We start from the raw sequence: 27372 nt of genomic DNA on the forward strand, positions 1-27372 counted from the left end.
CAGAACCACTTTACAAACTTATGGTATATTTAACTGCAGCTCCAACACCACTTCACTTTTATTTGACCTTAATTACTGAAACTGTATGGCACAATTTAAGAAGCTGGATGAAGAGCTAGAAACACAATTCCTGTTCCTAGTAAGACTTCTTCTTGTCATCTGGAAATGTGAAAAAAGGCATTTCTAAATTTGCTCACAGGAAAAAAAAGTACAATGCTCACAGCATCACAGATTCCAGCTGAACTGTCAACAGCAAAAGCGAAGTGGTGGCCTTTCAATACAAGCTAACTCATTCTTTGAGCTGAGGCCAGCAGTTTGGAGATGCAGTTAAGTGGTTGTTGAAGGTGGATGTTCATCCTGAGTTTCAAAAGGTAGTGGAGGTTCTCTCCAGTAGGTGAACTGACTGTAGGTATCAGAACAAGGGAAGTCTGAAGAATGGCTTCGTTTTAGCAAAGGGAAAATGTGATCTACCACTTCACATAGTCTCACATAGCTGGAAAATAAACAAATAAAAAGAATGCTAAACCATTTCAGATCTTCTCTGAATTTTCCTAAGTCCCCAACCACTAAGGCATGGCTACTCTTACACGAACAAGCCACCCTCCTCAGATGAAGAAAACTGAACTCAATTTACTGTCTAGCTTCTAGAGATGATTCACAGTTCTGATTAAAAAAACCCATTAATTCTAAGCAACGATATTTACCTAGTAAGAAACAGATGCCCTTTTCCACCCAAATCACTTGCTAAACTACTGAATCGCTATATTTTCCTTCTCCATTTCTGTCCAGCTTGGCTTGAGCAGCTCCCTGCTGAATCAATTATTTTTATTTTATACATATATGGCTCCCCTTCAATTAAGGACACACTTAACATTACTAAATACCATTTCTATTCAGTGTTAGGCACTACAGCGCCTAAGCATTGTGCTGGAAGCCCTTAGCCCTGTCTTTAGATTTTGTTTTCAAGCCCTTCTAGATAGGAGCTCCAGGTAAAGGACATTTTGAAAAGACCATGAAAAGGTAGATGGTTTCAGGAAACTAACTACCTAAAGGGGTCCTACAAAAAATCTGGAGAGGGAATTTTACAAGGACATATAGTGACTGGACAAGTGGGAATAGCTTTAAGATGAAAGCTGGTAGATTCAGATTAGATATTAAGAAAATAATTCTTCACTGTGAGGGTGGTGAGGCACTGGAACAGGATGCCCAGAGAAGTTGTGGATGCCCCATCCCTGGACGTGTTTAAGGCCAGGCTGGATGGGGCTTCAAGCCACCTGATCTAGTGGAAGGTGACCCTGCTTATGGTAAGGGAGTTGGAACTAGATGAGCTTTAAGGTCCCTTCCAACCCAAACCATTCTCTGATATGGTTCGATGATTTTTATGCAGACTAAACTGTAGACTGATAATTCCTTTACATGATTAAGGTAGATGGAATACATTAAATTTATTTTTGTCAGTGTTTCTGAGGAAACTTTTTTTCCTTCAGTTAAACTGAAGGAAAGTGGAAAGTCTGCATTTTATTCAAAATATTTTAATGTTTTGTTTCTAAGGAATCTGTTATTAGTAAAATCAAATGCATCTTTGCATTAGTCATAAATTAGTTAGCACATTTAGTCAACAAGGTGTTAGGTATAAGAGATTACTTACGATGAGATGTTTGTCTTTGCATGCTCTTGTATAAGTTCTCCTTTGGGGTTAACTGTAAATATCCTGTTTAAAGAAACCCCCACCTGTTTGTATGAATAAACATCCTAAACAGAAAAGAAAAAATAAATCATGACTCTGCCTTTGCACAATAAGGTTTATTCTTGCTGGAATACATTACACAGAAGAACATATTTGCATAGTATTGGTACTAAATTTAGCTAGTTATTGTGTAAGTGTAATTCTCCATTATCTTACAAAAGAGATCAGTATAACAAATGCCCATGGAACTATTTGCAGTTAGGTAAGGAGTTTTCCACTTCAGTTTAAACTATTGATCAAAACCATAGTCATTTTTTCAGTAACTTCTCTTGACACAAAAATAACATTCAATAAAAAACTAACAATACTTAGTGTAAAAGCATTTGTACTTTCATTTTTCTTTCAGAGAATACATCATTTCCCAAGTGCATTGTACTGAATATCTCACAACAACGTACAGAGATTAAAACATAACTGACACGTAAAACAGCGATTTCTAACCCTATCCTTACAAACTAAAGGAAGTCATAACAACTGTGTCTACATTAAAACTCCTGGAAACGTCTCTTGGCTCGTGAGTTCGGATTTCATATATTGACACCGTGTCAGAGCAAGGGGGAAAGAACAGAAATCAAGGAATACATGCCAAAATAGCAGCTGTGAGCCCCAGCAGGTAATGCTGGTACAACTCTGGGAAGTACAGTTAGAAGTAAGAAATACTTCTAAGAAATTCAAATTGCTAAGGAAAGCAGTGAGTAAGTTTTGGTCTGGTCTGAAGAAAAGCTTGACAAAAGTGAGGATGAAAATAACATCCAAAAGATCAGAGAAAAACAGGCTTTCATTTTACTCATCTAAATCATGGTTTAAAAAGCTGAGGTGGTGGAATACTGGAATGTTAATGAAGATACAAAGATTATTTTTATCTCTATAGAGACTGCTCAAAAAAATTTAATTAACTGAACAAAAGTTAACAGCAGTCATCTCAAGAATTCAGCATCCTGGAAGCCCATGCACTGGTTACACCAGAAATGTCCATGAGTACTGAAATTTCACTGTCCAGATGTGTCCCATTTCTCTCCACCAACTAAAGAACAAGGTAACCAACTGGAGTGTTCTCTGGCTAATCATACTAGGAAATATGAAGGACCAAGAAACATTCTCTTCAGATTGACTAGCACAGCCAGGACAGAGGCATACAGTTAAGTTGGTTTAGCTTTCAGAACAGGGTGGATACACCCAAGCAGCATGCCAATGTTCCTTAGCCATTAACACCACACTGGTGTTGACAGGTTTCTTGTTACATGTTACTATACCACACATCAGTTTTTACAGGAAACATTACCCGACAATACAGAGCTGGAGGAAGTACCAATGCTCTTGGAGCGCCTGGGCACAAACAAGGGACCCATCTACCTAATTTAATTAGCATCTAAAACTTAGGTGCCCACTGAAACTGTAAACATCCAAAGAAGTACATTTTCTATATATCTCCTTCTGGAAACAGGATGCTTTCAAAGATTCCGAGTGAAGCAAAGCCTTTATCCTTCCTTAGGCACCTATAGTGATATCTACACTAGTAAACTAAACAGTGAGAGTGCCCACTGTCAGACTTGAAAGTCTCTTGACGTTTTGGCAGTATTATGAAACTCTCTATATTATTCCTTTCAAAAAAAACCCCAAACCCCACAACCAAAAAACAACCCTCCAGACCCGCACATACACATACACCTCAACATGACTATATCAAAAGTCCACTGGGAAGAACCTGTGCCCAATCTAACATAGCAATCGTATCCAAAAATTGTCTGGAAGACTGCTAGCTGCCTGTGTCAAATCAGCCTCTTGGATCATGCTAAAAATTTAAAAGGAAGGATGTCAAGGTTGCTGCCTCTGCCCTAGTCCCCAGATTTTCTTTTTCTGGATAAATAAAATAATTCTGGGACTAGAACAGGATTAAGAAAAGCCTATAGCCCAATTATACACCCTGCAAATGGCTGACGGAGATCTGTCTTCCTCTCTCCATGCAAAACATTTAGCTTTCTATGCAAAGTAAAACCTTCTGAATTCAGTAGGACATCCAAGTTCTTTTGAGCATACTTAGAGTTTGAAGTATAAGTCCGATCAACTCACATCTGAAAGATGTTCTGTCTGTCCACATGTATCTAACTAACACTGTATCAGTATGGATTAAAATGAGATCAGTGTTTTCAAACAAGCTTAACTCCTAACTTACATAGATATAGTGTAGTCACTTTGCTGCTTTTCCATGTCTGACTGCATCCTCCATTGCAAGATCTTTGAGGAAGAACCTTGGTATCTTCCTTCGTGCAGGGCCTAACAAAATATCTCCACTCCCATTTAAAGCTTCTAGCTTCAATAGAACCGTGAAATAACAGCAACCTTTCTATTCTTTGCAATACAAATAAATTCAGGTATTACTTACAGCAGGTCTGTTTCCAAAAGCAGCATAAAAGGGTTCTGTGTTAGGATAAAACAAATTTTTGATGTCTGTCAAACACTGAACTTTAAATTTTTCTGGCTTCTTTTCTATAACCTCCCTGAAATGATAAAAAAAGGGAGGCTCAATAAGTACACATGAAATACAGCACAAACCATTTTATTTTCTTTATCCAATGTTTTCACCTAGCTGGATACTCCTACAGAGTCCCCACCCTTCTCCAATAAATCTTCATTTGGAAATCATAGTGCCTGCGAAGACAAAATAGCGTTTCCAAGCTTATGCAATGGGCACAGTAAAGAAATCCTCTGAAACAAGGGAACTTCTATTGAAACCTATGTTGTAAAAATGGCTACTGAGCAAGGATGGTTGATTGCAGGAGTAGCTGCTAAATAAAGCCTTATAAGACAAATTGTCATCAAGTAAACTGCTTCCTGAGAACTGCAGAATGATTCATAGATTATATTAGCCTTCACTGTGTATAGCTTTCTTTTAAGTTTCTAAAATGGATTGCCATTACCATACATGCTAGAAGCACCTCAGCCTGTCAAGATACTTCTACAGTCAGGGTCCTCCATCACTGCTAATTAACAAAAGTTAAGGAATAATGTAATCTTCTATTTCTCTTCAGTTGCTCCTTATAGAACGTAGAATCCACTAATGAACAGAGGAGTTCTCATCTCTGGGCAAAACCCTTCCACAACAGCTTCTCTTGACAAGGAGACAGAACAGGTGGCAGAGTCTGGAGTTCCCATAACATAGGAAGATGCCAGCATGACATAAAAGCGCTTAAGCAGCTCAGAATCCCACATCCTAGTACCAACACATATGTCAAGGAAGATGTGAATAGTACAGAAGCTTCATAGGAGTAAAACAGGCCTTTGGAACAGCAGCTCCATGTATAAATCAAAGTTTGAGAATGTGCAAAAGTGGAACAAAACCATCTTTCCTCAGTCTCACATATAGCTGATCTCAGAGCCTTCAAAACCACAATAATTACATCTATGGATAACAATGAAGTCATTTATTGCCCACACATCACAGCAGCTACAATAGTGTATTCTGAAAGACAGACTTTCTTTAGTCTAAACAAGATACCAAGGAGAGTATCACTTTAAATGTATTTCTAGAGACGAGGAGCATAAGATAACAGTAACTACCCTGCATTTATTATTTAATCAGTCTAAGCAGTGTACTGTAATACCTGCATGGTCTCTTATATTTAGAACATGACTGGTAAGACAGTCTGTAGCTTGTCACTCAATCAGGAGAGCATCTGAACAACCTTCCATTAAAAATTTCAATGAAATATATTCTGTCACAGCAGCTTTTAACAGCTTAAAATATTTTCAGTAATCACTTGACATTCTCCACTGAATTAGGAAGAAGGTACAATATTCATAATCTGTGCTATTATTATTCTAGAAACTGAATTTGGGTCTTTACCTAAAAAAAAATCCTTCTTAATTACATTTTGTACTAATAGAAAGTGAAATTGCATTACCTGTGAAGAGCTGAGAATAAGCTGCTTGGGCTCAGCAGCACTGGCCCCTGAGGCAGGACAGTTCCTCGTTCATTGACCCAGTGCAAGTATCCTCTGGTCATGCCTGCCATTCCAATAGCACGTGCTGAGCAATACAAAAACTTATATCCATTTCTGTGAACAGAAATAAAAGAAAAAATTACTATAAAAATAAAGCATGTGTTTAGACATCAATAATTTCATAGGTTTATTTTTACATGAATCAAATTGTGACTGTTAAACAGACTTACATTTAACCTAGACTTTTTTAAAAGGAGTAAAACCATTTATGCCAGAAGCTTGCATAATTAAAATCCATCTATCTCCACTGCAGTTAGTGATTTACACCTAAAGAGGGCTCATTTATCTCTGGTCTTCTAATGACTTATTTTTATGACTTATGGTTTCCTATCCACCCCTGCACTGTGGAACTATACTCCTTAGAATTAACCGAAATGACATCTGCTAAGAGGAAAACATTTAGCATAAAGCAAATAATGTTGTATTAGCCTTTGCTGAATTAACAGTGTTGTATTCCTGCCTCTTGGGCCTCTACTAAAAATAGACTAGCTTATGTGCAGCAGTAATGTATTTCTTCAAGTTAGAGCAAACCTGAACTTCAAAACACAGTATGAGAAGTAAACTTCAACTTGACACAAAAGAAAAGTTTCAGCAGAAGCCACAGGTTACTCTTGGTTCTGTTCATGACAGATTAGAGTCCAGAGATGTTGGTACAACTTAATAGCAATTTACTCTGCAAGTTCTATAACGAAATCATTGTTCATAAAATAAATACTGTATTCAGTGCACACACGGTCATTGCATTTAAGTATTGAATATTTATATGGTGTCCAGCTGTAACATCTAGCCACTAAATAATTAACTTGGTAATTTGAAAAACAACATGACTCAAATCTATTTTTTACCTCTGTGTTTATGATTACCAAAGCCCTCACAACTGACAATGCTGGCAGGCACAGAAATAACAACTGCAATTAAAAATATTAATTAACATTTTCACCAAGTGTAATGCAGAGGTTATACACAAAACTAAATACCGCTCAGCATGTGAATTCCCAGACTGTCCTGTCTTTTCTGTGACTACGTGTGTCTATACAGAATAAAAGCACAGACAAGTGTCTCTGGTATAATTTAGATTCCATTATCCATAATTTATAATTCATCATCTGTGTAAAACAAAAAGCAATAAATAAACCTTAGCATAACCCTAGCACACAGGACAAATCAGATTAACTAAGAGGACAGTTCTGATGTGTGCTAGAGGCTTTTCAAGCATTTATGGTAATTTGAATATAAGAACAGCTGAGTTTAATGTAATAAAAGAAAACCAGTTTTATTTTCTGTGTAAAGCAGAAATATCAACCTGAACAGACAGCAATCATTAATTCTCCTTGTAAAAGCTAAAATCAGGTACTTGATCTGATCCTATTCAGACATCAATTAATTTCTCTACTCATTTCCTTTTTTCTCTCAATTACTAATTGCAAAACTCAACATACTATGTCCTTAATCCTCCAGCATACACAGCTTGACTACATTGCAAAATGTATCCACAGAACCAACAGTACACCTGTACTCTTGCACTAGTCTTGCTCACCTAGAAGCATTCCCACACATCATCCCAAAGGTTTGGTAAAATCTTACTATTTTTCTCCTGTTCATATTCATCCCTAGGTATTTTTTTTAATATCCTGTTCTATGTCATTCCAGGATGCTCTCCTTGTTAATAACATTAACTGACCTACAGCACAGCTGCTCTACTGTTACCCAATATTTCTTCAATAGCTAATGGAAAAAACAAAAGGTATTTATTACTGTGGACCAACAGGCACCACTCAATTACTAAGCTATAACACAGTAGCTCACACTGGTGTTGCCAGGTAAAAGTGTGTTCCTCGGGCTCTTCACAGCACATGTCTTACTGACTTTCAATTCCTTCAAATTGCACTTTAAGCAACGTTTACTAATCACTCTCAAAATTAACCAATGACACTAAGACTGATCCTTTCTAACTCTGCAATTTAATGATGGAATAACAACAAATATTTATACACAAAAATAATAAAATAAATTGTATAATCATCAGCACTAAACATCACCATCAATGTCTTTGAAGTTCATCATTATTTATACAACAAATAAAATAAGAATGTAACAGTGATTATCCAAAATAGGCCCATTTCTACTCAAGGCATTGTGCTGTGCTTCAAGGATGAGATTTATCTTGCTTGACAAGAAGCCTAATGTTTAGGCAGCTCAAGTCTAAGCTGTTTCACTAAGCTCCCTTTCTACATACTGGAAAGAAAGAGAACTCCCCCAAACAGATTCATTCCATTTATTTTAGATTCCACCCCTGCATGATACTAGGTGAGTCAAGTTTGACAAGAACTCCACCTTCAGAGGCCAAGAACTCCACCTTCAGAGGCCCTAAACAGTCCTTATGCATTTTGCCAATCTCCTCAAGAAGGGGAGAAGGGAAGGTGTATGAGCATCTTAAGAATTAATGCTGCTGCAACTCACAGTTCACAAAAACGTTCCACTTCATGCAACTGCACTGCAGTTTTTGGAACTAACTGTAGCTATCTATTTGGGATGGTTGGAAGATCAATCACTGCTCATTGATAGGGGGCTTTTGATTTTATACCACAAAGCAAGTTCTGCTCTGGATATCATACAGCAGATGTTTATACTGTGTAAGCATCACTGAAGCGATGAAATACTGATGAAATAGTCACTCTTGCAGGTTAAGGGAAACAGAGAAATTTTTTCTTTTACATGCAAATGAATAAACACGAACAGGTCACAGATGCATGGACAGATTACTGAATACTCACTGGCTCACTTTATGGTACAACTTTGCGATCCCTTGGTGTGTCCAGTCTTTGCCAAGAGTTGGCAAAATATGACCTAAAGTATCTGACCTGAATAAAGAAAAAAACAATATAACTGAACTGAAAAAAAACCCAAACCACCAGAGTACTTATAACAACAGTCAAGTCTAACTCAAACCCCACTAACTTATTTGTCTAGTGGCAAATGAAAACACAGTTTTCTGTAAGGTGCTGAATGAGATCAGATGATTTTATTCCACTTTCTTTTGAGATAAACTGAGATGGCTGTCCTTGACCATGTTGTTTTAACTATTCTTGTGCTCCAAGATTTGTCATCATGGCTAAAGCTTGTAACCCACAAGTCAACAGGGAAGTTACAGCATATAGGCTATCAATCACACCTGTGTGGTACCAAGTGCCAGTACCAAGCCTACTTTTTATGGTTTACATTAAATGTTTTCTAAATAAATCAAATCTACTCAGAATGGATTTGCAATGGTACAGTAAGTTGAAGTGATTAAGTAAAAGCAGTGTACTTCATAAATGTGATGCAGCAAAAAAGTTATGATTCTGCATAAAGTCCCCCAATACTACTGTAAATACTATCATAAAACACCAAAACATCAAAAATATGTGACAAATAATGGGCACATATGGCATGCATCTTTATTAAATTAAGAATTCAGCTAATGATTCTTGCATCGTTTGAAAGCCAAATCAAGAAAAAACCAAACACACCCCCCCAACACACGAACAGCAGAATACGATGATTCCGTGACTCAAAATTCCATTACTTTTTCAGCTAGTCTAAAGGAAAACTTGTCCTTGTAGATAAAGCTTCTCCCTATTCATGAACTCACCGTGTGATTGTTCCATCAATGTCAGAAATAACAAGTTTATCATCCCAATTCCACAGGTAAATGGTGCCTTCACAGCGGCAAGTGCCTTGATACTGTGTTGTAACACTAAAGGTCACATCATTGGGGCCATTCTTAAGCTTTAAACTTTTCTGCAAGACATTATCAGCAAGATAACCAACAAACTGAGTATGTGAAACTGACGCAGTGCAAACACAAAGCCACAAATGATCACTGCGTTTGTGGTCACGCTGAATCTCATTGCTTTCAGCAGAGCCACCGTCTTAATGATAGCAGAGGTTTGCCTAGTGTGGTGTACATTAGGCACTGATTTACAGAGCAGGACAAAACAAACAAACATTCTGTTTCACAGTCAGGGTTATCAAAAAAAAAAAAAAAAGGAAGGAAAAAAAGGAAAGGTCCCAAAGTTCACACCAATAATAACAAATTATGGAATAGGGACATCGGGGTGGGAGGAGAGTGTCCATTCTGAGATATGGACACATGCAGAGAGAAATGGGTGTAACAGGGAGTTCCATAAACTCTAATTTAGAATGTTTATATGGGGACTTGTGTCCTACAGTATCCCATCTCTTTCCTACAATAACCCATCTCTCACACCATATGACCCATCACCCTTCATTTTACACCAAATAACCTTAACTCTTCCACTTCACTGCCCTTTTCTCCCACTGTTTCCTGTGCCACTTAGTGACACACTGGGCAAGAGACAACTGATTTGATTCTATTTGTGGACCTAAATACTCACTTTCACAAAGCCTGCAGGAGATTAAGTATCTCTTTTTTTCCTATATTTCACTGCAATTTTTCAATTAGTTGAAAAGGAGGTGGAAATGCAGGACAACTAATGGGTAACTGATGAGTCTCACCCACTGTTTAATCAAGAACTAATCTAGAAGTAGTTTTAGCTACAGGTAATTTCAGTGAGGTTTCCAAATATGAAAATTATCAATATATTTGTATAACCCTTGTTTTATGTTTGCTACAGAAAATTACCAATGCATCCTATCTGCCTCTTGGGATAAATTCTACATTTCTTACAAACTATTCAGGCAGTGAGTGATGGGCTGTTTAATACTTAACGACCTGTGTGGGTTTCCTTCAAAAAATTAACTGGCTGTAGATAAGACAACAAAAAGTATTTCCCTAAAGTAGCCTATTTTTCCAAATCATATTGGAATGTTCAGAACACAAAACTGTAGCAGTTTTGTCACCATTAGTCAAAACACCTCTGTCACAGAAGAACAGAATTGGATCCAAAGAAATAAATAGCCTGGCCTCATAGTAAATTCACAAGCAGCTCTTTCAGAAGTTACTCACAGAAAAATATATTTATGTAAAATGTGACTGTCTGCCTATGAATAGGATGAACAGAAAGGAGAGGAGGAAAAAATTAAACAAGAAAGGAGAGGCCTGTGGGTTAACATATTATACATAATATAAAAAGGACATAGTTCCAGTACACTTATTTATGTGACAAATTTAGACATGCTTTAGAATTTTGACATTTTTCTAAATGGGACCCCATGTCTCCCAATCTCTGAACCCCAGGACTTGCTGCAAGGTACAACCCTGATGCTTAATATCGAAAAGAGAAGGGAAAATATATATATATCTTTAAATATAACAAGAGAGAATTAAATGCAAGACATAAGAGCTAATTATGCTTTGCAAACCTGAGTAAAAGTATTGTTCATGTTGTATTAGAAATGACATTTCAGGACAAAGATGTACATTAACTCACAAGCTGGTCAGAAGTGAGTCGAAGCGTTTTTTTGTAACTGATTCCAGACAATGAGAGATGACTTGAGCTGGTTTGTAACGATCCGAGATTTTGATTAGCAGCTCTAGGGTCTTCATCGCTCGAAGAAGATTCATCTTTTATTCTGGAACATTGCACACACAGAAAATGATGTTATGTCAGTAAATACATCCCAGTAGCCATTAAAAATGCATTACCAGTGAGTCACCAAGTCAACCACTGATTCTCTGCTCCTAAGTACTGTCTCACAGGAGGTCATTCACATCATGGCTTTAAATGTATCAATGAAGTGTTGAATTCTCATTCACGCATATTCCCCATTATTCACACTTGGATTGTACTAGCCATTCACTTGTCTATAAGCTAGTTTTCGTTGTTTAAATTTAAGAGATGTAGGTTGATGTGCAGGTTGATGTGCCATATTGACTCAAAAGTCTCATAGTGGTAAAAAAACCCAAAACATAATACCCATTCAATACTGTAACTACAAAAAATCCTCAGTTTCAAAAGGAGGAGTTTGCTATGCTGTCCTTTTCTCCCCCCATCTCTCTTCCCCCAATGAAGTTAGTAATTCATAGAAAAAATACAGGTGATTGAAATTTGATTACAAATTTCTTCTTTCAACAAGCAACTTTAGATTATTGGATTATTCTTTTCCAGGATTTGCAGCATTATTTATTCCATTCAGGATATGATGATGAAAAGTCATAAAACCTGAGCTCCTTTACACAACTCTGTTTAAATACATATCAATATAATTTAATTTTTTTTCTGCTACAACCATTTTTTCAGAATTTTTTTAAGGACATATTTCTTCAGAGAGAAAGTTCTCCTACAGTAAACAAATCCATCACTTTAGACAGAAGGTAAAATATCTTTTCAGGTCCTACAAATCTAACCTTTAAAACAATCAGCATTTGGCCTCTTATTTCCATCACACCTGGATGTTGTTTGATGTTATAAAGTCTTGATCCAATATCAAGGTACTGCATGCCATGACAAGCAACATTTAAAAGCCTGTCTTATCCTTTGTAACATCAGTTTTCAAAAGCTTTACTCAACATCCCATGTATCACATTTTGCTTGCAAGCAATAAATTCTTAATGACAGATTTCCAAGGCCAGTTAAAATTTAAACAAAGAACACCAATTACAGAATCTAGTGGGCTTCAAGTTAATCCCACTTTAAAGTTTATCTTTAAACAACCATGTAAGAAACAAACCTAAAAGACACTTGTCATCCTTAAAAGGAAAATCAGTCTTTCTGATTTATTCCATGGCACTCTCAAACTCAGAGAGGCAACCGACATAACAAGTAGTCTCCTACAGATTGAGGAATCCTTCCAGCACATTCACCTGGACTGCAACTGCTGACCTCCAGGAAGAATGACAGCTAATGACTTTTCGTTTCATAAAAATGATACTTGAACTTCATGAGCATAAAGCATATTTGAATCTGGCCCTTTTCAGCTCTAAGTGAAGACAGCATACAGATGGCTTGTATTTACAGCAAGATCTGCATGCACAGAGAAAGGCAAGGTAGGAGAGCAGTCCCTGGCTAACTTGTCTCTCTGAAGCAAGTTAAAGCTCATCTTACAGAATCCTCCTGAAGGAGAGATTCTGGCCATACAGTATGATTGATTTGGAGAATGAGTTGGAAGAGAGTTCTGTAATCCTTGAAACAAGTAATAGAAAGCATGAATATCACCTCTGAAAAAACCTCTGCAAAGACTTAGGCCCCTGAACTTCCGAAGAATGCAGGAACAAATGAAATTGTCAGGCCATAAATATAAGTAAATCAGAAATCTTAGCAATTGAGATCTGACAGCTGTATGGGGTCATCTTTGATGTTCTCTTGAAAACTCTAGAGAGATACATACAGATTTGGAGAACTGCTACAATTATTGTTTGTTTTGAAGGGGTTGGAATTTATGTCACAAATTTATGCCAGCCAAACCACTGAAATGCCAGAGTACACTTGTAAAGTCTGAAACCCTGCCATGGGTAGAGCTTTCCTATCTGCACTTATCTGGTGCACTGAATAACAAATTAAATGTATCTCACCGACACAGAATTTCTTTGTTCAAAGAAATTGTTTATTTTTAAACAGTAACTCCTGCTCATTTCAGGTACAGATACTTTCAGGGATACCTGTTTGCCATGCTCAACTGTGAAGAGTCTTCTCCTGTAAGTCCACTCTCACTCATACCTTGCTCTGGCTTTGTGTCCTGTAAAAGTACAAGTATGAGAAGTTGTGAATTTTCTTTTGGGCAGAGAGCAAATGTTTTTAGAAAAGTATTTAAAAACCAAGTTCTATCTTGTACAGGCTTGGTAAAAATCAACAGCATGTTTGTTTCCTTTGCTTGTAAGCAAAGTAAAATTTCATGGGTTTCTTAAAAAAAATAAAAAAGGCTGCACAAAGAACTAAAAATTGCAAATATTAAAATCAGAAGAAGAATAAGATTTAGTTTTGCATGGAAGTAGTACAGAAATAACAGATTTCAGATCTAGTATTACTGAAGTTCTGGTATCAATTCCATAACTACTCAGTTCATGCACCTGAAATACCTAGATTTCACTTGAAAAAGCAAAATATGACTCTGAAAAAGAAAAACAAACAACTAACTTTCACAGAATCATTAAAATCTTTAATAACAAGAAAAATTTCCACACTGATTTTACATTGAGTAGATGCTAAGTTCTATCAATTTCATCTCACAAGATTTTAAAACTGATTTTTAAACACACGAACACCACTACCATCCCCCTTTCCATTTTATAGCTGACACTGCTCAAGACATAACCAAATACTTCCACTCAGAGCAAAATTCTAGAAACTTCAATGAACTGTACGAACTGAAGTCTTGTGCTCTGAAGCCCGTACCCACAGATCAGTACAATGGTTATTTCATTCAAGGCTAAAAAAGTTTGACTACGGCACAACCATAAAAACATATTAGAAGTCATTTTCTCCCCTCAAGTTCTAATGCTTCACTAGTATAAATTAATATGAAGAGGTTTTATTAGCCAACTTTAAAGATTAAATGTGTCTAGACAGGAGATCAATATTTCATATAAAGCTTTGCTTTTTTTCCCACTGTCCTTTAATGTTCATCCATGGCTTTAAGACCACAAACTTTTAAAGCTCAGAAAAAGAAATTCAAAAAGACTTTAGTCAGTTTTTCATCTCAGGTTTTGCTGAATTTTACAGCTCACTACTCATAAATATGTCTGTTCTTCAACTACCAAAAGAAAGCTGCAGAAACATAGGTAATCTGCATGAAAACATTAAATTAGTGACACCAGTCTTGGACTCTAGGTTCCAAACACAGATTTAATCCATTAGATAATACTGCCTCAAATTTGCGTATTGAAAAGAAATGCAGAACCAAAACACTGCAGGGAGATGTCTCAGGCAGGGTCTGACAAAACTTTCTGAAGTCAAACGAAGTCAGACTTTAGACTCTGTTTAAACATCTTTTAATATGTATATTCTCAGACAAATTGACTATTGAGTTACTCTCAGAAGGAAAGTTCTGAGGGATGAATATGAAGGTATCCAGCCTTCCCACTGCAACCAGAAGGAAACTCTGTTTGCTGCTTAAACTTACCTCTTTAATAGCACTGTTCCTCCCTCGCCATGAAAACCACCACCTTCCACCTTTTTTGGGCATCTTGTCCCTCATTATAGATTCCACAGTGGCCTGTGATAAATGGATGGCAACATAAAAAAAACCCAAAACAAAGGACAACCTGATATATGTAAATGAAAGAAAGTGCCAAACACACAATTTTAACTGATAATAAATAGAATAGAAATAAACATACTGTCTGTGGACCATAAATTCTACTAAAGCAAAATCTAATGGTGTCCAGAGCTGCTCTGAAGTAACTTAAGCATGAATACTTATGGTATTTTTAAAAGCAAAATGAAAAAGAGATAAAAATCAAAGAGGAAAAAAAGCATAAGTAGATATTAGTATAATGCCTAGAATGGAGAATCTACTGTTTTAAAGTTGAAGGTACTTAGTACAAATTATACTTAAAAAAAAAAAAAAAAAAAAAAGAAAAGAAAAACAAAAATATGACTTCCCGAACGAGCTCTCAAGCAAAACAGTAACAAACCAACATGCAAGTTATTTAAAAATAACTATAGAGTTCATATTTAATCATCAGTTTAGAAATAAGCAAAAGAAATTACTAGCTTTTATGAGTTTAGTATGATGCTATGAATTTGACTGACAATGTTAGAATTGTTATTTTTAAACCCCAGGTACTTTTCATTGGTTATATATACTGCACCTCAGTAAATAAAAGGTTTTTTTGTCTTTCGACACCCACAATGACTAGAGCTTTATGCACTGTAAAAAGGAGAGCTGAATTCTTTCACTCAAAGAGCAAGCAAAAGACAAAAGGGGAAAATACTACAGTAAAGGGGAAAATATTATACCACAGTAAAGGTGGCCACTGTGTTTGCTATGCCTTAAAATAGCTTAGCCACTGTTCAGCTACTGTATGAGACAATGCATTCCTTGTCTCACTTTTTCCATAGGTTCTCTTCACTATACTATCTAAAGTACATGAGAAAAGAAACAACAGAGGAATTGAGGCGAGCAAATAACTGGAGAACTTTTCAAAGTAAGAAAAGCACGGAGCAGATGGAGCAACTGAGAATGGAATGCCACTGTTGAGAACAATGGCTACAATTTAAACAGGTCCTCAAATGTATGGATAACTTCAAGCACGTGTCCTATTGACTTTGAGATAATCCACGTGCTTACAATTAGGGATTTAAATGTCTTAAGAACATGAATAATTTTATTTTTTTTTGCAAAAACTTAAGTTTACAGTCACTCCTAAAGCCTGTTTTGATAAAGTATCTTAGTACATAGTTCCACTATTACAGCAAATAAAAATTGTAAGTAATAAGTCTTTAAGAAAACCAGAAGATGACTGGTAGCATAAATGAGTAATTTCAGTTTCAGAGGCACGGTTCAGTCAAGTAAACCTTCCCAATCATACAGACTGATCCAACTACATATACTGGCTATTCCACTACATTCAAATTGCACTGTCTAGAAAATTATCAGTCTTCAGCATATAAGTTAACTATTAAAAGAAAATGAGCACACTGAATTTCACAGTCACAGAAGACTTCTTAACTGATAACCTATATGAATGATGGTGTAACCATAATGCTGTTGAAAGAACTGCCGTTTCCCTCAATGGAAAAATATTTCATTCCCATTCTATCAATTTTATCCTAGGCAAAACCCAAAACATCCAGCTCAGGCATCAAAGTGTTTAATTAAAAATGCAGTTACTATGCATTATCTTTCTAAGACCTCACAGGCACGTATCAAGGTCTGTGGAAGTGCCCAACAAATACAGAGCAGGATAACTATACACCTTCTGTGGGCATTTGAGTTCCATGGATGAATTCCACCTTTGACTAGTACTAGAATATTTGCAGTAAAGCACAAGACATGTGGCTCTGACATCCTTGAAATTCAGGCCAGGTTTACTGCATGCTTCGGACCTTTAGGATCAATCTATTTTATATTGGGATGCTACAGTGCAGCTACACATGCATACATACATACATGATGTGGCACTAAGAAAGAACACAGTGTGCCTTTCTCTCCTAAGCATCTATGTGGCACCAGGTCACATGGAACTTAACTAAGTTCATGAATGCATTTAATATAAGCCAACACATATAGTTACCACATAGTCACAGCTATCTGCCACTACCTACCTGGTTTGGTTATGAATAACCAACTGAAAAATAGAAAACTAGCAAGCTACAGACCTTCCTTACCTAGTATTTAAAGCTTATTCACCAAAGTTAAAATTTCTAACCTCTACTTTTATTTGATAATACATGCTCTATACAGATAAAATGGAAAGCACTCATCGAGTATTCATCTACAGCGAACAATAAACATGGGTCAATAAAATTTCTGTCTACAATCCATATTAATGAAGGAAAACAGGAAGTTTACAAATATTTTGAATAAGGGAAAGTTCTTAGCCTAGCAAATAAACACTAATCACAGATCAAACTGAGTCCTGCTTATTCAGCCCCTAGCATGAAACTAGATGAATGGTTATGCATGTATAGGTGTTACTGATGTACAGATCCTCTCATGCAACAACCCTCTTCCCTGCCTTAATAAATGGCAAAATGTCACAAGCCATCCTCTGACCAACCTTCATGTTCAATCTCACCTTTGGCAAAGGTTTCTGGAATGCCTGCATTGCCAGCAGAAGGGGACCAGCTGTCGTCCAGTTGTAGTACCTGGGCATGCAAGAGAGACAATTACTACACTTCGTAATATCAAGGTTCCAATTCACAGTCTACCTAGTATTTATCATCTGGAAGGTCAAAGCCTCCTTAACACAGGTCAAACTCTGGCCTTCACCAGTAAGTGCAGGTCCATCTTATTCCACAGTATGTTCTCACAGGTATTTACAACATACACATTTTGAGGTATGCAAGAAAAGCTATGTCCTGATGTAGACAGGGTATTTTTCATACATTACTTATGTCCTTATTATACTTATTATCACAACATCAGCCACATTTTTTTTTTTTTTTTTTTACAACTGTTTTCACAGTTTTTCCATCAAGGAACTACATAAATGTTAGGGACTGTAGTCTGTATAATGTCTAGCTTTCGCTATTACGTGCTGAACATGGGTCGACTCTTACAGACAGTAGGACAAATAAAATACTATTATCTGTCTAGGGAAGCTGAAGCTCACATGATATCCAGAGAATGAAACAGTAATATCCTCATTAAGTACTCCTCTCTCTTCCCCAACACATCAATAGCCAGGTAAACACTACCATCAAAGTCAGAGAACTATGGCAGGGAAGCAGTAAGTGGCTCACCTCAGACCACAGAGAGGGTCAGGTATGAGGCTGTAATATATTTGCAATACAAACTATCACATAAGGATGTTACCAGGCATGTTAGATTTGTACGAGTGATGTCTATGACTAAGGATAGCCTAACCTCTAAGTGCAACACAATGCCATGATCTCTCCTCTGCTCTGTAACACTGTATGCCAGGTGCGAGGAGCTATCAAGTTAAAACATCCTCCTAAAAGCTGCATCTAGCATAGACTATAGTGCTGCATTGCTGCCAGCAGTATAAACATATGAAATAATCTCTTAGCCTTGTAGAAAGAGAAGTTCCATACTTGGGTGAAGTTTGACAAGCAATATCTCCATAGAGACATATTAGCAAAATATTCAGTATATACAGACAAACTGCTGGGTAAAGATTGCTTGCAAGCAGATTGCCATATCCCTGTAAATATTAATTACTCAGACTGACTCAGGGCAAGCCTTAGGAAGTTCACATCCTATTTCATTTTTTACTCTGCCAGTTGAATGTGAACACCATTAGCACTCAATACTAGCTTCTCTAAATTCAAATTGTATCAATTAGCTATAATAGGTCATCTGAAACTGCTCTTTACTTTCAATTTAAAAGAGGAAAGGTAGCTAGCTGGGCCTGAATCCTTTGGAGAGTTGACCCTTTCTCGATGAATTTAAGCTATGAACATTCAAAAGCTATTTTTCAGCTACAGTTCAACTTAGATAAGACACTGAAGTGCCACAGAAGTGTTTTTGTTACAACAGTAGCACATTTTTTCCTGAAATATACTTACTTATTTCCAATCTTAACCACAAGATTAGGGTCATCAATAATAGCAGGATTGTCCACAAACTGCTGGTATGTTACTGCATGTTCTAAGAATTCTTCTGTGGGGAGAAAAAATTACATTTGTAAAGCACACATTTATATATGCCTGGGATGGGCCAACCTAAACATCTTCGCACCTCTCAGACAAGCAGGTTTCACATTCTGGGTCAACCCTTCATTAGGAAGGTGCTGAGCATAGCAGTGGAAGTGCTAATATTAATATGGAAGCAAGATATTCAGAGACTCAATCTCAGAAGATGCTGAGGATTTCTTTGCTGGGTGTCTTTCCCGTTCTAAATACAAGCTAAGTGAAAGCTATCTCAGGGATAGAACTGTGAGGGAGGAAAATCAGGCTTCTAAGCAAGGCAAGGAAGTACTTTGTCATATCTTTCGTTGATCCTCTGTCCAGTTTAGGAGAAGGAACTGACAGGGTCAATGTATATGTAAACCCACAGCCAGAAACTTAATCATCATTTGTAAGGCCTACAGCAAAGTGAAAATGTTTGTGCATACCCCTTCTACTGGTTGTGACTCCTTTCACAATATCTATGTAATTTACAAATGATGTGGTAACAATTCAACTCCAGTAAATCACAGTATATTTTAAATACTTTACAACTGGCTTCTGAACAGCAGTGTAGCATCAGGCTCATACGATTTTTATGATGTCATATTACTACAGAAAGCACAAGTCTTAACACATGTATTTGCACATTATGCAGCTGTAAGTTTAAGGCACAGAGGACTGTAAATGATTTACCTAAAAGTTACACAGTTTAAGGTAAGAGCCAGAACTCAGGTTAAAGTTCCCAACTCCCCCTTCTAGTGTTCCCATTTACAGACCACGTTTTTCATTCCTGACACCAACAGCTGTGAATTTCCTAGCTATATACCGTACCAAGCGGAAAAAGTACCATTACTACTATTGTGATACAAAACTCTAGCACTTATCAGGAAGTTAAACAAACAAACAAACAAAACCAACCAAACAAAAAAACCCCAACGCAACAAAATACTTAAGAAAATTTAGTATACAGTGAATTATAAAAATGTGCTAAAAATCATAAGTCCTATATAAGTCTACTATCTTAAATATGAAAAATTCTAGGAAACTAATAATGACAGGAACAGTATTTCTCCTCGCAACACATTCTTGAATACAACCACAAGAGGGCACTGCTTCCCCAGTCTAGGATGCTAAAGCTTGGCTGACAGCACATGCCCGTGTAACGATGTTCTGTACCTTTGGTTATTTCTTTGTTGTCAGTAAGGCCTCCGCAGAGAGAAATGGCAATGGAAGGTAAATCTCGAATTCCATCCGAGGTGCTTTCAACTCCACTGTCAACACCTGAGCTCCCGCCAGACTGTGGCGATTGGCTGGCGGACCGCAGCCCTGTGTCATTCGTGTTCTTGCATTGGACATTATCCCCACTGGAAAAGAAAAATCAGAATTCAGTCTTCATGTATTCATTCCCAAATCCATTCCTCTCAGCAAGTACCTTTTACATTTGACACACAGTTAGGTGGGGAAGGGGGAGGGGGAAGAACCTAAAGAAATTTGCTTGGGTTTGCCATGAAAGTAGTATAGGCCTCATGTACCCTCAAACATTAGATTGCTTCTACTTACTTGTCCAAACTAAGCTTGTATAATCATAGCTTCACTTATTTATAAGAGATAGGAAAAGTAAGGCAATAAACTGTACGATCTTAGTAGACTATATAATGCTTGCTACTATAAGCAGAGTTTCTACTAGAACTATTTCCACACAGGCACAAGAATAAACACATTAGTTTATTATTTTATTTATATTAATTATATAAACTGATAGCTAAATCCAAAACAAAGGATGCATGTGCTTGTGTATTTATTTCATGTATATAGAAATAAAATACTCTACATATAAAGTACTAGGATTAAAATTTGAAGAAACAATAAATCACTGTAACCACTTAAAATCTGTGGATAGATGAGATCATTATTACAAAGTGGAGGCTCATCAAATTCTGCTTTCCACTCCAGATTTATATGAACTCATTTGAGAAAGGAACTTTCAATTCAACTTTTTTCTCGATATTACTTTCTCACTTTTATTGAAATGTTAATATTATAACAGCTGAGTTTAAGCAAGCAAGAATGAAAAATAAAATACACAAGCTACTTTAGTTGTTGCTCAATGACTTTAGTCAAATGACTGGAGGATGATGTGGGAAGAGGGCTATAAATGTTATAAGAGGCTCTAATAAAGATCAGAACAAGTTGGAAATTCTATTTTCAGGGCACAATATTTGCATAAATAGATCTGTTACGCATCTGCCAAAAATTATTTTGTAGCATTCATATTTATAGGCGATCACCCACAGTATGACAACACTAAAGCAGTAATTTGGTGCTAATACTGTTAACAGTAAGGTATGTTTCTCATGGTAATAAGCAAGGACATGGGGATAAATATATCCCAAGGCCAATTGCCCTCCCGGGGCATGTGAGTAACACTCACAAACATCAGCGTACATCACATAACAATCCACAATCAATATATGATGCTTAATTGACCAAAATAGAAAATCAGTTTCAAACACACTTCTCAGGCCCAAATGCAGAGCCTTCGAAAAGCTCTAATATTTTCCTCTACAGAGTTCAATTTTCCTTCTGCCTTTACGTCTACTTGGACTCTGAAAAAGGGGTCTTATCTGTTTGGCAGTGAACGTGAAAGGTGACGAGCTCTTTAAATAGCAAAAATATAAGCAAAGGACTTATACTTCTTGGGGAAATAAAGTGCAGCAACTTCTGGATCCATGTCAGTGAGGTCATCTAAATAGACACCATCAGCACCAAGATGCCGGCTTCTTTTATCTGTAAGGGACAGCACAAATAAGCCTATTAATGAGCATTTTCTGAATAACAAGCCAGAACTGTTACTACTGTTTAACTGTTCTTTTTAAGATTGAGAAACCAAACAATTATAACAGTTTGTGAACTGTATTTGTATAAAATGGTACTGTCAAAAATTTCGAAACAAGTTACTCATATACATTGTTCAGAGTTTGTCCTCTGGGACAACAGAGGTCAAGTTCTGAGATAAGCTGAAGCCTCCCTATCCAAAGCAAAATAAGTGGGAATTAGAAGTCAGTGGTCACTGTAGGAAAGCAGCAAAGAAAAAGTATTTGCATAGTCCTATTATCACAGTAAAGCAATCAGAGCATTTAATCTCTGAGAACTAATCTTCAATGCTCCCTTGCAAAGGGAAATAACACAACAGACTATACTATAGTCACTAATACACTGTAACTGACTTGTTATAGAGACAACTCACTGTTTTCCACATATATCTGACGTGTTGTGTGCGTACATGCACCATTGTAGGAGACAAGGTAACCCTCCCATGTCTTTCACTAGTATCAACACAGTCATTGCTGTCCTGTTGTTGCTGTTACATCTAGACAAGCAACCATTGTAAGGCCAAAACCTAAGTTGGAATTAATTGTAAAACCCATGACTTCTCCCTGTCCCAGTTAACAACATCAAACATCAGCAAAGCAATCAGAAAAAGAAGTTATGTAAAGGCCAAATAGTAAGCAGAGTAACACTGTCATTTTTGTATCTTCAAAGACAGTGGAACACATGGGGAAGTGGCTAAGAAACCTCTATGTCTACTGATTAAAAATCAGCGGCATAAACTAGGCTTACACAGGGTTTACATAATTATAGAATTATCAGAGCTCTAAAACATAACATTTGTAAGCAAATAAATTTCATGTGAAGATTCTAACACTCATTACGAAATAGCATAGCTATAAAGCCCAGAAATAGAAAGAAGTAGAAAAGCAGACAGAGCTATATTTCACAAATTCAGAAGACAACACATGCCATACAGAACTGAAAATCACTCATGTGAAATAAAAGCACCTTGTGGCAAATCTGCTGTTTGTACGAAGGACATACTACCATTGTACCAAAGCACAAAGCTTCCACAATTACCAGCAACACATAACTCAAAGTAGTCAGAGTAGGTGAACCAGGAAAGTAGTCAGAGCAGGTGAACCAGATCTACAGTTTGCTTGTACCAAAACCTGAAAACTCTCAATCAATGTGGATGAATTTGGAACAAGTTTTGTAGTCTTGCTCATATGTACAGAGCTGCCAAAAATCCCAAACCAAGGAGAATTTTCTGCCTTACCACATGGTTCCTGTGAACAGAAGGCTGCACTGCTCAGGTTTTAAAGGTTCTTTCCAACGTTTATACTTTTCCAGATGTGAAAGTGCCTTCAGGGCACAGATTAATCTAAATGGCAATGAAGTACTTTATCACCATGAAATTTGAAGACAAAATCATACATATAAAAGTGAAGAATCAAGAACTTTACCTTTCTTTCTGGATGGAGAATCTGTCTTGCCAGCTGGTTGGGTTAAGCAAGCTGTAGCTTGTTTTATTTCTTCATTGGCAGGCAACGGTGGTACAGCTGCTCCTGGAGACTCTGACTCTGGCTTATTTGTCTCAGCTGGTAAGGGCTCACTTTCATCAGCAGTTGCTGCATCTGTTTGTCCAAGGGCAGGTAGAGGAGACTCAGTGTTAAACTCCTCCATAGGAGAACTCTGTATGACCCGAAAGTGAGTGCTTTCAGAAGGATTTACATCCACCACGCAGGGTTCCTTTGCTTTGAGCAGAGGACTGGCCTGTGAGGAAAAATAAAGATTGCTATAGAGAAATGCTCTTAAACACAACAGCCAGAGTTTAATCTGTTCTGACCACTTCAGTGAGATCAGATTCTCAAGGTAAGCAGCTACAGCAGAAAGCCACCACTAACTGAGGTGGAGACTACAGCATACAAAAGGCCTCTCTGCTGTGTATTTGCTATGCAAAATTCATCTGTATTTTGGGGCCAGGAAAGACTTGTTCTGCAATGTGCCCGGGGACCAGACACCATCATTCATCCAAACCCCAGATTCAGACTTTAAAATCATTTCATAGGAACAATCTAAATCTTCTCTCAGTGTGGGACAGGAGTTCTTACAGAAGAAAGCAGAACTTCTACAGCAGCAGCTGTATAGCTGCTATAACCTTCACAAGACAGCAAACAAACTCTTACACAAAAAATTAAGACAGTCCAAAGCATAACTCCCAATTCAGGTATGGCCAGATCAGCTCTGAACAGATTGGCTAGGGACATAGGCAGGGACTGCAGAGAGAAAAGCTTCCAGGAGTAAGATTTGCTATACACCCTAGGCTGTGTGACTGGGATAAAAATGAAACACCTAAATCTAATAACAGGAAATCCTAAATTATAGACTGGAAATGCCAATTTGAAATTCCTGCCTGGACCTGTGCTCTTGAATTAGTTCTCTACTTACAGAAAATAGCTCCCAATTTTCTAACATACATGAGGAGGAGAATAATGCAGAAATGACGAGACAGCTCATCTTTGGCCTACTAAAGAAGAGGCCAGAGCTCTTCCGAAGAAATCAAGAATTCTGGATTCTCATCCCTTCTTTTGTCACTAGCTACCAACAGTGAATTAAAGATAAAACATAATAGCATCATTATACTTCTGGTGGCACCACCAGAATGTACTCTTCTTTCTGAAGAGGATACCCCCTTCCCTGGCCTGCAAAGCAGGAATTTTGTTTCTTTATACTGTTCCTGACCCCAACACTCCTGCAGTCCTTGCTGAAGAGAAGCCAGCCTTGAGCAGAAGAGGCCAAATTCTGCACCATCTCTGCCCCCATACTTGCAGTATGCTGCTGGAACCTGACCTTTGTTTCTCATACCGAGGAGTAATCCCTAAATCACCCTTTTCCTCTATAGAAGCTCTGACTCCATAGCTATCATATGGAGCTGGTCAATACCTGACTGACCTGCAGTGTGCACAGCTACACATGGCTATCATGCAACATGGGAGACAATGCTGCTGGCATACTACAGATCCTGCCATGTAAGTAAGCCAAATGACTTCAGGGAGGAGACAGGCACCAAGCCAGTCAGCTCAGCCAAGAGAACAGCATGCCTGGGCATGCACTGACACAGAACTGCAAGTGTTTCTGAATGCTTATGTACTCAAGCAACCAATTTCAATTTTTGTGAATCACACTGCTAACACCAAGCACTAATTTCTATCTAAGACCATTTATGAATTTCAATGATTTACCAAAGGACATTCATTTAGATTTTATATGTTATTTAAGCTTCTAACTTTTACAAGACTAGGTCTCAGGTACTTTTTCACTTTTTACCATGTATCATGGGTGTTGATAACATCCATGGCACCGGGTACTTTACCTCCTAAGGAGCAAGATGCAATTCTCTTTCTTACATAAAACATTACAATTATATGTAAAACCAGGATCCATTCCCTCCTTAGCAGTCTGCAATAGAGTAAGTCCATGCGCCCCATTAAAGCACAACAGATGCTAGCAGGAATTAAATTACATTGGATACCTTTGCAGCCTGGGGTAGCTCTCCCCATGCCCAGTGCATGTGGGGATTATTCTTCAGCCCACTTCTGTCCATAGGTTTACTGACTAATTCTGAGTCACTTTTAGGAGTAGGAGGCCGTGAACCTGATGGGCTGAAGAAAACCAAACAAAAATATTACAAAACCAAAGTAACCACAACACATTAAGCACTTTCCAAGCTGATATCCCCAACCCAAAGCACTGGATATCTAAATAGCCATTAGCCATCTGAAAGCATGAAAGCATGGAAAAACAGTTTAAACAGTTCAGGATCCTCTCACACTGGCATTCAGAGGTCTCATCCATTTTTTATTAAGTGCTGTCACAGAAGCAGGATTTGAGAAGCTGAAAAAGATGGAACAGAAGAACTGGACCTTAACATTTCAGGAGAGTTTTGTGTGAAAAAAGTACAGGGATGGTAGCAGCAGCAGCAAATGAACAGATGTTAGTATAGTTATAATGGATGTAAAGTTCAGAAATTACTCACATTAGCAAGGCACTTTAACCTGACTAAGTAATAAATCAGTCTAAGGAATCCAGTCGATTACTTCCTTCTACTAATTTGTTCAGTTCTAGCCTTGGATGCAAGTTTATAGGGAAACCAGCAGCAAAGCAGTACAAAGAATTTGAGTCCTGCCAGTTCAAAAACGTTTGCTTGCTTTGCTGACTACTTAATACATTTAATAATTAGTAAATTGTTAGTTTGTAGCATATTTTTAATGTAGTAAAGTCAAGAATGTGACAGCAAATCACATTTTTCCTTTTGTCCTTGAATCAGTCAATCGTTATTTATTATTAACATTAATTCTGATTACCTGCTCTGCCTTTAATGCCATATATATGTATGTTAATACAGGCAGAGTTCTGCCCTGAGAAGTCTCTTGCTGCAAAAGGCTGTCTGATGGTCCACACGCATGTCTGCTTTATTGGTTCAGAGTAGGTATGGACAAAATATTACCCCCTCTCCCAAAACAAAGTAGACAAAATGCCACTATCTGCTGAACTTTTGACACAAACACAATGGCAACATCTTAATTCTCATTCTATAGATATTACTTTTCTATACAATAAAAGGTGAAGATTTAGTAGTAACAAACTGTTAGATCTTTAGAATTCTTTTCAGTTTATTTCTCCTTGTAGATTGGTGTATAAATGCAAATACAACCTCAGGTTAGACTAGAATTATCACTGCAATGTGATCTTGATTTAAAAGGCCCGAGACCAAATCAGACCACAAACATGCAGCCACAAGCCAAACATGGATAAATTATTTTGTATCAAAGAATATTACAGCATTCTCATTCCTTATATCATCCAGAACATAAAATGGAATTTTCTATGCCACCAACAAACATTAATACAGGGCTGGTGGCCTCCTGATGAGAGCTGACTTTCCATTACAAAGAAATACCTTTACTTTTTTCTTCATAAGCCACATTGTTGTTTAACACTCCATACCTACTCTCCCCAACTAATATCCTCCTAGAACACCAACAGTAATCTCTGTAGTTTATGGATACAGATAGCAATTATGCCTACTACAGTCCTGTCTGTATTCTTCCTGTTTGTAGAGTTCTGCTTCCATATGTAATGCCGGGTGTCATCTCCTTTACCCTCACTGGGACTATTTTGGCTGCTGTTCACTTCATACCATTGCCACCAAAGTAAAATAACACTGAAGACTAATAAGGCTCACAATCACATTCCATTAATTATTTATTTTTTTTTAAAAGCTTGACTAGGTCAAACTAAATCCCAAATTAATGTTACACTTGCATAGGAGTCAAAAAGTCTGAACACCAAGACTGTGCAGGATTTTTAATCCAGTGAGAGTATCCTGCAAATATATCTGTGGATCAGACTAAAAATGGGTTCTTTATTCCTTACACCACCAAAATGTTTGTCTTGGTCTGAACTATGCCGTGCAATTCCCCCGTCCTTAAGCTGGCCACTGACCCAGTCCAGCTAAAATTTTCTTGCCTTACATAGATTGCTGTGATATTCCAGGTCAAACTACTGCCACCCTTCCTGTCCACACTGCACA

At 37.3% G+C, this 27372-nt stretch overlaps 1 protein-coding gene across 2 annotated transcripts in view; it reads right to left on the reverse strand.

The window, feature by feature from the left end:
• Positions 1–317: 317 nt before the first annotated feature.
• The window catches only part of LPIN1 (lipin 1), a 33369-nt gene continuing 6314 nt past the window's right edge, over positions 318–27372 (reverse strand). For both annotated transcript variants that reach the window (XM_010019564.1, XM_010019565.1), the window contains 15 exons: positions 25312–25441; positions 23243–23552; positions 21638–21731; positions 20121–20308; positions 18843–18936; positions 17390–17459; positions 14770–14862; positions 13310–13386; positions 11142–11283; positions 9380–9528; positions 8523–8609; positions 5650–5802; positions 4131–4245; positions 1649–1752; positions 318–493 (listed from right to left, as the gene is read on the reverse strand). In XM_010019564.1, coding sequence (XP_010017866.1) covers positions 328–493; positions 1649–1752; positions 4131–4245; positions 5650–5802; positions 8523–8609; positions 9380–9528; positions 11142–11283; positions 13310–13386; positions 14770–14862; positions 17390–17459; positions 18843–18936; positions 20121–20308; positions 21638–21731; positions 23243–23552; positions 25312–25441 — 1972 coding nt within the window. In that variant the 3' untranslated portion in view covers positions 318–327. The remainder of the gene's footprint in view (positions 494–1648; positions 1753–4130; positions 4246–5649; positions 5803–8522; positions 8610–9379; positions 9529–11141; positions 11284–13309; positions 13387–14769; positions 14863–17389; positions 17460–18842; positions 18937–20120; positions 20309–21637; positions 21732–23242; positions 23553–25311; positions 25442–27372) is intronic.

This window comes from Nestor notabilis, unplaced genomic scaffold (assembly GCF_000696875.1).
Source record: "Nestor notabilis isolate BGI_N333 unplaced genomic scaffold, ASM69687v1 scaffold14118, whole genome shotgun sequence".
Taxonomy (NCBI): Eukaryota; Metazoa; Chordata; class Aves; order Psittaciformes; family Psittacidae; genus Nestor; species Nestor notabilis.